The sequence below is a fragment of the Microtus ochrogaster genome, linkage group LG8, assembly GCF_000317375.1.
Source record: "Microtus ochrogaster isolate Prairie Vole_2 linkage group LG8, MicOch1.0, whole genome shotgun sequence".
NCBI classification, from domain to species: domain Eukaryota; kingdom Metazoa; phylum Chordata; class Mammalia; order Rodentia; family Cricetidae; genus Microtus; species Microtus ochrogaster.
The window spans coordinates 21,345,415-21,357,524 of record NC_022033.1 but is presented as its reverse complement, the minus strand read 5'-3'; the positions used below and the strand labels follow the sequence as shown (position 1 = coordinate 21,357,524).

Below are 12,110 nucleotides of genomic sequence, written 5' to 3'. Positions count from 1 at the left end.
GATTTATTTCATGTGTAAGAGTGTTTTGCATGCATATGTCTGCCCCGGAGGTTAGAAGAGGGTGTTGAGAGCCCTAGAATTGTAGTTACAGGAGTTGAATTTGGTTTTCCATCACTATGTGGGTGCTGGGAACTTGGCAAGAGTAACAAGTGTTCCTAACTGCTGGGCCATATCCCCAGCCTTGGGTTTTTGTTTGTGTGCTTTTGTTTTTTGTATTAGACTCACCTGTGTGAACACAGTCTGGCCTTGAATTCTTTTTTTTTTTTAAAGATTTATTATTTATTATGTATACAACATTCTGCCTCCATGTATGCACGCACACCAGAAGAGGGCACCAGATCCCATTACAGATGGTTGTGAGCCACCATGTGGTTGCTGGGAATTGAGCTCAGGACCTCTGGAAGAGCAGGCAGTGCTCTTAACCATTGAGCCATTTCTCCAGCCCCTGGCCTTGAATTCTTGATCCTCCTATATCCAAGGTTAAAGAACTGAACCCCAGTATTCACCAGGGCCTGTTATCACCCCCAAACTAGACATTGAGGCCCAAGAGGAAGAAGTAAACCTCAAAAGAGATTTGTTTTTGCTGGGCATAATACAGTTCCAGTACTCTAGGAGTAGAGGCAGGAAGATCAGTGACTCCGAGGCTAGCCTGGGCTACATAGCAGGATGCTATGGCATCTGAAGAGTAATGTTCCGTATTGTGGTTTGGGCCTGAAATGTCCCCTGAAAACCCTTCAGTTAAAAGCTGCTGGAACCTGATGGGCTTTTGGGAAGGGGCTTTTTTTTTTTTTTCCAGATCATGAAAGCTATAATTGATTAGTTGATGGGTGTTTTTTATAATTTAGTGGCATAGGGGAGTAGGAACTAAGAGGCGGGGACTAAGTAGGTCCCTGGATGGGCCTGCCCTGGCAGAGTCTATACCGTGGCCCCATCCTTTTCCTGTTTTCCTTTCCCTTCCTTGCTAGAGTACAGTAAATACCTTTGCTCCCCCTTAAACCTCTAGTCAGGCCTGAGCCAACATAAGGCATCCTTTAAATTATTTCTCGAGGTCATTGGCCATGGTGATGAAAATGTGACTGCTAACCCTGAAGAGGAGCAGTGCTTAGGGTGGATCCACTTCGTGAGGAGAAATAACTTCGATCAATACTTTTCAAAGAACTAAAACCGCTTGGTAGAGTAGCTGCCTGGCATTCATGACGCCCTGGGTTCGATCCCCAGCACTCACAAAGGCGACATAGTCCAGGCATGGCAGCTCATAGCTGTAATCCCAGAACTCTTGTAGAGTTGACAATCAGAATTTCAGCCTGTGACTTGCCTGAGTGTGTAAAGGTGCTTGCTGCAAAGCTTAGTCACCCGGGTTCAATTCCAGGGGCCTGTGTGAGAAAAAGATCTGACTACAAATTGTCCTTTGCTCTCATGTACCGTGGCACATGTGTCCCCCTCCTCATGCACACAAATATAACTTAAAAGTTGAAAGTCATCTTCAGCTATATACCCAAGTTGGAGGCTACCATTTTGTTTTGTTTTGTTTTATTACTTTGTTTTTAATCTTACTATGTAGCTCAGGCTAGCCTCAAACTCCGGGTCCTCCTGCTTCAGTCTTCCAAGATACTAACTACATTGGTCTTTTACTGTGTGTTGGGAGGGAGGGTTGGGATCAAACTAGAGATTTCCTACCTGCTAGGTATATGCTCTACAAGTGAGCTATAACCCAGCCTCCAATCTTAACAGTTACAAGATAAAGGAGAAAAGGTCTTCCAGGTGGTGTTGATGAACTTTAATCCCAGCACTTGGGAAGCAGAGACAGGCAGATTTCTATGAGTTCAAGGTCACCCTGGTCTGCAGATTGAGTTCCAGGACAGCCAAGGCTACACAGAGAAACCCTGTCTCAAAAAAACAACAAAAAGATCTTGGGGGCCAGAGAGATGGCTTAGCAGTTAAAAGAATACTGACTGCTCTTCCAGAGTCCGGGGTCACCTCCCAGCACCCACATGGTAACTCACACACACCTGCTTGTAACTCCAGTTCCAGGGGACCCGACACCCTCACATAGGCATACGTACAGACAAAACACTAATGCACATAAAGTAAGAATAAATTTAAAAAAATAAATAAAACTGGGCAGTGGTGGCAAATGCCTTTAATCCAAGTGCTCAGGAGGCAGGGACAGGAGGATCCTAAGTTCAAGGCCAGCCTGGTCTCCAGAGTTAGTTCTAGGACAGCCAAGGCTACTCAGACTCTGTCTCAAAAAAATAAACAAATGGATGGATGGATGGATGGATGGATAGATATAGACAGACAGATGATAAATGGATCCTCCCTGAACTGTCTGACTTCTTAGCCCTCAGCAGTCTATAATGACCTGAAGGCCACCTTCCTGGATTGTCACTTAAATCACTACCCTCTCACCCTTGGGCTCCACATCGTAGATTGAGCCAAAACTACGCAATACACAACTACACCTGGACTTCCCTGTCTTCATCACTACATAGCATGGGCAGTCGCTTTCCCCACAGAATGCAGGTTTCTGTGATCTGTCAGTGTATCTGAGGCCAGCTGAGCTTACCTTCCTCTCCAACCTCACTATAAGCCGTCAGGGACACGGGCATTCAGTGGAAAGGAAACAGTCACGGTTGAGACCATATGTTTGACATGCTAAAAACCCCACACCTTACAAAGACAAATTGTGCTCTACTTCCAAATCTGTCTCCCATCCCCAAACCTGTTTTCATCAGGTTCTTTCCCATCTTAGACCACCCAAGATGTTTATTTTAACCAGATGGATGCCCTGGGATTCAGCCAGATCCCTCACTTCCTAAGATAAGAAAGCCTAGAGAGAATTCAGAAAGGGAACCAGTCAGTCTCACGCAGGACTCACATACCTTCTAGACTAGGGCTTACCAGGGCTGCCAGCTAGGCTTTGTCCAAAAACCTGAAGCACAGATCAGGTTTCCAGCACCTTACTTAACATCTAATTTGCTGGTCACCTTGAGCCACACGGCAGATCCTTCCGACCACAAACCTTCAAAAATGTCCCAGATTCTTATGTAAAATTCTTATGTAAAAACAAAATCTGTTAAATCTAAGAATTAAAATTGAACTTCACAGTCTATAACACAAAGAGTTGATGGGTTTTTTTTTTTTCCCTCCTGTAAAAGCTATTTGCAGGAGTTTAGGGTTGGGTGTGGTGGTATGATCCTGTAATACTTACACTGCGGATATGCAGGCAGGAGGATCAAGCGTTCGAGGCTAGCCTCAGCTATAGTGAATTTGAAGTATGGACTACATGAAACTTTGCCTCACTAACTAAATAAATAAATTGTCCTGAACATGGGGCTGGAGAGGTGGCTCAGTGTTTAAGAGCATTGCCTGCTCTTGCAAAGGTCATGAGTTCAATTCCCAGCAACCACATGATGGCTCACAACCATCTGTAATGAGGCTTGTCTTGAACTCCTGCTCTTCATGCCACCACCTTCCAAATGCTAAGATTACTCCAACTTTGAGCAATCCACATGGACACATCTGCACATGCATACACACACTCACACAAACATACACATAAATAAATAAAAAGCTTGGGGGTGAGTAATGAAACAGTCTCATTATGTAGTCCTAGCTGCCTCAGAACTCACTCCATAGTCCAGGCTAGCCTTGAAGTCACAGAGATAAACCTGCTTCTGTCATCTGAGCGCTGGGATTAAAGGCATGGACCAGCACACATGGCAAAATAAACTTTTAAGAGTATACATAGGGCCGGGCGGTGGTGGCGCACGCCTTTAATCCCAGCACTCGGGAGGCAGAGGCAGGCGGATCTCTGTGAGTTCGAGACCAGCCTGGTCTACAAGAGCTAGTTCCAGGACAGGCTCCAAAACCACAGAGAAACCCTGTCTCGAAAAACCAAAATAAAATTAAAAAAAAAAAAAAAAAAGAGTATACATAGGTTGGGCACGGTGAGGCATGCTTTTAATCTCAGTTCCCTGGGGAGTCAGAGGCAGGTGGATCTCTGTAAATTTCAGGCTAGACTCCTCTGCTATGGGCTACATGGTGAAAGCCTATCTATAACACACACACACACACACACACACACACACACACACACACAGAGGGAAAGGGGATTGGACAGATGGCACAGTGCTTAAAAACTCTGGCTGCTCTTCTGAGGTTCGATTCCCAGCACCCATGTGACGGCCCACCACTGTCTGTAACCCAGTTCTAGGAGATATGTCACCCTCTTCTGGGCACCAGGTGCATAAATACAATGCAGGCAAAGCACCCATGCCATGGAATGAAATAAATTATAAAAAACAAAGCAAGTGAGAAAATCATGGGTTTAGAGTCAGATAGACCCAGAGACGACCCAGTGAATACAGGCTACTTTGCTGCATAAGAGTGATGTTCCTTGATCTACTGGCTTAGTAGTAACACACTGTGTGTGGGGGTTGTTTTTGTTCATTTGAGACAGACTCTCTCACTTGTATGCTAGGCTAGCCTTGCTAGGTAGCCCAGGCTAGCTGTGACACAGGATCTTGCAGGGTAGCCAGGCCAGCCTAAAACTCCTGCCTGGGCTGCCACGGTATGGGATACCCCAGAATGTGTACCTTTGTACAAGTTCGCAGGGGGTGCAGCTGCTACCGGCAGCCCAAAACATACTCTGTGAAACAGCAACAACACACAGCGAGGGCGCAATACATATCCTGACAGCTACTACACCTACTACTTTTCTACGTCCCCTGCCAAAGTTCTCTGTTGGTTCCAACTTGCCTTATCCTTTGAAAAGCATTTTTTTCCCCTTGGGATCTTAGCCTCACGTTTGTCAGAAGAGCATGCTAGGCAAGCTGAGTTGATAAGTTATACAATTTTTTCCCCCTTTTGAGACAGGCCCTGCTATATAGCCCAGGTTGACGTGGCCTGGGACTCACCATTCTCCAGATGGTAGATAGACTCGAGCCATCGCCAGGCGAGGTAACTTTATTTTTTTCCATAGTCATGACGGTGGATGAGTTACCATGGCGAACAAAGTCTTGAGTAACTTGTAGGTTTGGGGCAGAACGCACAGTCGCTAATTCCAGCGGGGCAGCGTAGGGCTCCAGGGGACCAAGGACCTGGCTCCGAAGGCGCGCAAGTAGCAAGGCCCCTTCTACTGGGGCTCAAGGGGACGAGCCGCGACTCACTCGGCAACGTCAACCTCGGCTTTCCTCAGTCTCCACAGCGCCTCCTCGAGGTCAGAGCGCCTCGGCGCCGTGCTTGTCCCTTCTCGCTCACCCTACCTAGTGCCTGATCGAAGCTTTCCGTCACTTCCGCTCAGAGGAAGGCGCTTGCGCCGAGGCGTCGCCAAACTTTCGGACAGATGGCTGCGTGGCTGCCGATTGGCTGCGTGCGCACGCCGTAGAGGGCACGCCCCTCCCTCCTCGGCGCCTGCTCCGTGGAGCTAGCGAGCCGGCGGCTTGGCAGAGCGAGAGGCTCCTCGGCGTGCCTCGGGAGCTCATAGCTTAGACCGCCGCTGCCCCGCGCACTGAGACCCGCCATCCCAGACCCGACTCCTTTTGGCTCGGCCCGCGCGCCCCAGGCCCGGGTCGGGCGGCGCGACGGGAGGATGAGCGGCGGGCGGCGGAAAGAGGAGCCGCCTCAGCCGCAGCTGGCCAACGGGGCCCTCAAGGTGTCCGTGTGGAGCAAGGTGCTGCGGAGCGACGCGGCCTGGGACGACAAGGTGCGGAAGGCCCGCGAGGGTGAGGGTGCGGGCTCAGGAGAACGGGTCTGGATGTCCCTCGTCCCGGCCGGGCGCGGCCGTGGGAGCAGGGAGCGGGTGGCGAGGGTGCCGGGGTGCAGCGGACGAGTGCGAGCCGGAGCGAGGGGAGCCTCGGCGTCCTCCGCCGTTTGCCCTGCGGGATCCAGAGTAGTGAGAGCTTTTGAAGACTGCGAGCGGGCCGGGTGCGGAATCCCCAAAGTGGGTGTAAGTCTGCACATCGGGAGGGGTGGTACATTCCCTCCTCGATTGGATGAAAAAGACGAGATGCCCCGTGAGAGCGGGGTCTCAGACCACCTTAGAAGGGTGGGTGTTAGGAAGAAGTGTCGCTGGACGTGGGTAAGAAGTGATTGGGGACTTAACGATGCTCTCGCTGGTCACCTTCAGAGGATCTGAGCGTGGACGCTCCCCACGTTTGCCCCGTTCTGTGATCTCGAAGACTGTCACCATGCAGATTCCAGATAGTTTGAAAAGAATGTTGTATTTGGAATCCTTCCGTTGTTTGAACTACTGAAGTTGGACTTTCCCTCAGTTCCGGGGGCGGGGGATGGGAAGCACTTCCTGAAGGTGCCCTTGGCCTGCCCCCAGCCCTGCCCAACTCTTGCAAAACCTGCAGAGTCTTTATGATCTGCTGTGTCATTTTTTTTTCCTTCTGCTGCTTCTTCTCTGGTCCAAGGACTGGTGTTTGGAGTCCAGGGCAGTTCACAAACCACCAGTGTTCTTCGTGCACACGCCTGAAGCACTCCGCTTCCCACACCACCGTGCTTTCCTTCCTGGGTGGCACAGAAAGGGTACTAAGACTAATAGCCCCCCGCCCTGGACTGTCTAGAACTTGCCTGGTAAGGGAAGAGTTACCAGTGGCCAGGAACACAGTGCCCACAGTCCCTGCCTTCTTGCATCCCCTTTTCAAGAAGTAATGGTTTCTCTAATCTCCTAATGTCTAAATACATTGTCTTTCACCACACCTTAGTAGAACTCATGACAGAACCACATACGGCGGCTAGAGAGATGGCTCAGAGTACTGCTTACTTGGGCAGAGAACCTGGGTTTGATTCCCAACACCCATATGGTGGTTCACCGTGGAATCCAAGGCCCTCCTTCTCCATCCAGCGTCCATGGGCTGCAGACACACATGCATACATTCAGGCAAAACATCATGCATACCAAATAAAATGAACAGATCAAAAAAGAACCACATACTAAGCTGGATCGTAGTGGGACACGTCTTTAGTCCAGCACGCCACAGCCACGGCCTGGCTTACATAGCAGATTCCAGGCCAAGCAGGGCTACATAATGAGAATGTCTTGGGGGGGGAAATAAAGAGCTATTTAATAAACTTACGCTACTTCATCTATAGCTGTTCTGTGGCAGCCACTCCAGATAATGCATACATTGTGTCTCTTTTATAGGATGAGTTTTTAGATGTGATCTACTGGTTCCGACAGATCATTGCTGTGGTCTTGGGTGTAATTTGGGGCATTTTGCCCTTGCGAGGCTTCCTGGGAATAGCAGGGTAAGTCTCGGGTATCTCACACTCTTGTTGTTTTGTCTGAGGCGGGATCTCACTTTGGAGCTTAGCGCGTGCTGGTTCTCCTGCCTCCGCCTCGTAAGCAGCTGTGCTCAGGACCCTCATTCCTATTTTTATTTTGTAAGGGACAAGGTCTCATGTAGCCCGGGTTGTCACTTGAACGCCTGTCCTCTTGTCCCGACTTCCCAGGTGCTGTTGATGCTTACAGGCTTGCGTCAACACACTTTACTCCTGGTTTCTTTTCAGATGGAGGCTCCATTCTCCTTATGACTGGCACCGTGTGCATCTGACTGCTGAAGCAAAGTCAGCATTAGCACTCCTAGGCCTGGGGCAGTGTTCGTTAGCTCTCAGGCCCAGGAGCATCTCACAGCAGGCTGCTGTCCTGAATCTGGGCCAGTCTATGCATTTGTAGGTCTAACGTGACTCCTTGCAAGTGGTTACCATACTCCTGTGGGCAACAAGTATTCTTAATTGTGGCCTGACCTTGGTGCCTGAACTAGTTTAGGAAGTAGAGGACCTTTGTAGTTGATGACCTTTTTTTTATGCTTTGAATTTTGCCGATGTATAGCTTTTGGCTTTTGGCAGGAATTACTCTCAGGTCCCTACATTTTAAAAGTACCACCTTCACCCCCACCCCAAGTATGAGGTTTGGCCTTGCTCTTTTTACTTCACTTCTGGGCAGTGGCAACACCCTGTGACCCTGCTCATGATGATTCAGGTTAGCAAGTTACTGAAAACAAGCCTGTGCCCATGAATGCATTTGAAAGACTTAAAACTCCTAAGGAGGAACTGTGAGCAAGCTCTTCTGCAAGTGAGGAGACTTGCCTGGTCTCTTTTTATCCAGGAATACAAGTGAGCACTCCTGTGTCTCACCCCTGCCAATGGAAAGCCATGCTGGCTGTTCGAGGACTGACGGTGTTTCTTACCAGTTTCTTTAGAAAGTGAGGCATGAGTTTGCTTCAGAACCAGATTGGAGAATTTCTTTGACAGTACTAACCCAAAAGAAATATATAGTAGTCCCTCCTGCTGACAGATCTATTCAAAGACCCTCAGTGGATACCCTCAGCCAGTTACATAGCTTTTAGAAAGTTCAAGTTCTAAATGAGGAGCTCGGCACAATGGTGCATATCTCTGTGCCTAGGAGGCTGAGTCAGGAGGCTTTCTATGAGTTAATGCCAACTGGGCTACATAGGGAGTTCCTGGCCAGTCAGTAAGGGATACGGAATAAGACTGTCTCAAAAAAACAAAAATACATTTTAGGCAGTGGTGGTGCATGCCCTTAGTTCCAGTTTTACACGTCCACTGTGATAAGATCATGCACAACAAGACAAGCGGTGGTGCTCACCTTTAAACCCAGCACTCAGGAGATGGGCAGACGGATCTCTGAGTTCAGGGCCAGCCAGGGCTACACAGAAAAACCCTGTCTCAAAAAAAGAAACTAAGAAATTTTTTTCAAATTAAGAATCATGAGATATTAACAATGGTAACTAATAAAATAATTATATCAATATACTGTAATAAAATTATATGGTCCTTTCCTCTCTCAAAATACCTAATTGTTTTATGCTCCTCCTGCTAGTGATAATAGGAGATATTTGAAGAAAGTACTTCATGGCTTTTATGGTGTATCCAGGTTGCTGGCATTGCTATTCTCTAACTTTGAGGCCATTACTAAGTAAAGCCAGGGTTGTTTGGGCACAAGCCCTGATACGGTTACAGTCTGATAACCAAGCCCCTGTGTTACTGAGAGGGAGGGAGCACATGCAGCATTAGGGTGCTGGACGGAGGGGTGGTGCGGTAAAGCAGGGCAGCGTGAGATTTCACACACTGCCTGGAGCAGCCTGTAGTTGAAAATTGGGCATTTCACTTACATGGTACATGACATGTTCATTTCTGGAACTTCCCATTTGTCCGTGTTGATGGTAGATAACTGAAACCACACAAAAAGTGAGCAAGAATAAACTACTTACTATTCAGTGCCTCTTAGCTAAAAGATTTTCTACGTGTTTTTATACTGAGCAATGCACTGTACAAGGAAACCATTAAGAGTCCATGCTGTGTATCATCTTTGTTATTGTTGTTTATTTTTTGTTTCTTGGGACGGGGTTTCCTTGTGTAACAGTCCTGGCTGTCCTGGAACTCACTCTAGACCAGGCAGACCTCAAACTCACAGAAACCCGAGTGCTGGGATTAAAGGTGAGCGCCACCACTACCCATCTTGCTGTGCATGGTCTTAATGGAGTGGACGTGTAAGACTGTTTGGGGGTGGTAGGATATCAGGCCTAGGGTTCATACAGCTCTTCCTAGGAAGGACAAGGTAGAAAGATAGAATAGTGTGAGCTAAGGAGAAGGCAGGTAAGAATAATGGCAGAGGAAGAAGAGCTTGTCCTAAAGACCAGAGTAATTGGAAGGCCACAGTGGGGAAGGGGCGGTGCGACTTCAGAGCTTCTGCACCTGTTAGTCTTAAGGGATTTCCCCCTTTGGTGTATGGTTCATGCGCATGGCGTGCCATGTGTGTACATTCAGAGGCTGGAACAGGATGCTGGGGTCGTCCTCTATTTGTGCAGTGCTGCCTTGTGACAGAGTCTCTCACTATCCCAGGTTAGTCTGGCTGTCTGCAACCCCCAATACTGGGATAACAGGCATATGTTGCCATGACTGGGCTTTATATATGAGTGGATTTTTATGTTTAGAGAACCAGAGCTCTTAACAATTGAGCTTTTACCACAGCCCTTAAAACATTTTTTTTTAATTTTGTTTTTTAGATTTATTTTTATTTTATGTGCATGTTTTGTCTGTGTGAGTATGTCCTGGAATGGGAGTTACAGACAGTTGTGAGCTGTCATGTGGGTGCTGGGAATTGAACCCAGGGCCTCTGGAAGAGCAACCAGCTCCTAAAAAAGTTTTTTTATTACACTCTTCATGGCATATGTATGGCAATTAGAGAACTGCTTACAGGGGTTGGTTCTCACCTTTCACCATGTGGATTCTTGTGGTTGAGCTTGTGCCAGGCTGGCTTGGCTACAAATGCCTTTGTTCACTGTGGCCCTCCTGTAAGGTTGTGTTGTGGTTTCTGTTTTTGAGCTCTGGCTGTCCTGGAGCTCACTCTGTAGACCAGACTAGTCTTGAACTCACAGAGATGTCCTGCTTCTACTTCTCTAGTGCCATGACTGAAGGCATGTGCCAATTCCTGGCCCTTCTGTAGTATTCTGAAAGGATTTCTCTGAGATCATTCAGCGTAGTTTATGGCTCTTCTTACTGTGGACAAACAGCCTTAAAAAAAAAAAATCATAGGCAGTGATCGTGCATGTCTTTAATCCCAGCACTCAGGAGGCAGAAGCAGGCAATTCTGTGAGTTCCAGGCCAGCCTGGTCTACAGAGTGGGTTCCAGGACAGCCAAGAACATCTAAGACTACAGAGAGAAACCCTGTCTTGAAAAACAACAACAAAAAAAACCACTTCATAGAAAACTACATTCGGGCTGGAGGGATGGCTCAGAGGGTAAGAGCGCTGGCTGCTCTTCCAGAGGTCCCGAGTTCAATTCCCAGCAACCACATGGTGGCTCACAACCATCTGTACATATTATGCTTAATAAATAAATAAATCTTTAAAAAAAAAAAGAAAGAAAACTATATTCAAGTTCTTTAGATCTGTTTCTTTGAACCTGTATAATCTTGGGTTTACCTAAGATCAGTCTTCTCATCAGTAAAATAGCAACAGGGGAGTGACTGACAGGTGAATTAAATGGATGATGTAAGTAAATTGTTAAATGCAGACTTGTGTTCATCGGGCATTCCACAAGTCAGCTCACCACTATAGTTATGTGATTAGATTTATAAAATGTGGCTGAAAGAACAAGAAACGAGTGCACTTTGGACTGGCTCACCCAGTGTGCTGCCACTGTTCCATGGTTGCTATTTCTGGGATTCAGTCCCACGCTGTTGGCACAGCCAATTTTTCACTCTGGACAAACCCTACCCTCTTTTGGGTTGGTACTTTCCACCTGCTATTGGAAAGGAAAGAATTTGTTTATTTTTCCATGACCCATCCCCAACTTCCCTTGCTTGAGGCATGACTTCCTAGTGCTCATTTCTAGTGAACTTCCCTTCTCTCTCCAGAAACTTTGGCTGCCCTTTGTCTAAGTTCCCCGTCTTACTTTATTTCATCCTGTTGTGGCCCTCAGCATCAGCTACCATAAAACTTCTCATGTTTCCTTATCTGTGATTTGCCCAAGAATGGCCGACAGCTATTTTGTGTACTAAGTCTTCGCGTTGATGACCCATCTCTGGGTCTCAGCACAGCAGCTAATGATTAACTTTTTTAAAACTGGTGTTTTCGTTTACTTGTATATGTCCGTGCATGTATTTTGTGTGTATGAAGGGGGACACCCATGTAGAAGTGAGAGAACAACTCAAGGGAGTCCTTTCTCTCCACCACGTGGCCTCATTGATTGAACGCTGATGGACAGGCCTGGCCCTTTGCTACTGGGACAGGGTCTCTGTATCACCCAGACTGACTTTGGACTCCTGCAGATACCTCCTCCCAAATACCAGAACGACCTTGACCCTTAATCTTGTTTTACCTCTCACGCTGGATTTGTTTGTGCATGCCAACCATACCTCACCCACCCTGTGGCTTTGGGGATCTTGCTAGGTAGCCTAGGCTGGCCTCTATTTGGGACTCAACCTTTTTCGTATTTGTTCTGTTACCCTAGTCTACCGCGCTAATCCATTGACATCTTTGCTGTGTAACTTTTTGTCCCTCATTTAGATAATAGAAACTCATCCTTGAAGCTTAGTCAGTGTGAGGCCCTTCTAGTCCTTTCTTCCTTTCTTTTT

At 47.5% G+C, this 12,110-nt stretch overlaps 2 protein-coding genes across 3 annotated transcripts in view; one reads left to right on the top strand and one right to left on the bottom strand.

Annotated features, from left to right (window-relative positions):
- LOC106144224 (endogenous retrovirus group K member 24 Gag polyprotein-like) overlaps positions 1-5,183 on the bottom strand; it is a 41,433-nt gene extending 36,250 nt beyond the window's left edge. For both annotated transcript variants that reach the window (XM_026787126.1, XM_026787127.1), the window contains exon 1: positions 4,920-5,183. Coding sequence is in view for 1 of the 2 variants with exons in the window: in XM_026787127.1 (XP_026642928.1) it covers positions 4,920-4,988 (69 nt within the window). In the remaining variant the exon portion in view is untranslated. The remainder of the gene's footprint in view (positions 1-4,919) is intronic.
- Positions 5,184-5,426: 243 nt separating this feature from the next.
- Positions 5,427-12,110, top strand: part of LOC101989219 (uncharacterized protein RAB5IF homolog) — a 10,090-nt gene continuing 3,406 nt past the window's right edge. Inside the window, exons 1-2 of the mRNA XM_005363036.2 lie at positions 5,427-5,707; positions 7,154-7,257. Coding sequence (XP_005363093.1) covers positions 5,594-5,707; positions 7,154-7,257 — 218 coding nt within the window. The 5' untranslated portion in view covers positions 5,427-5,593. The remainder of the gene's footprint in view (positions 5,708-7,153; positions 7,258-12,110) is intronic.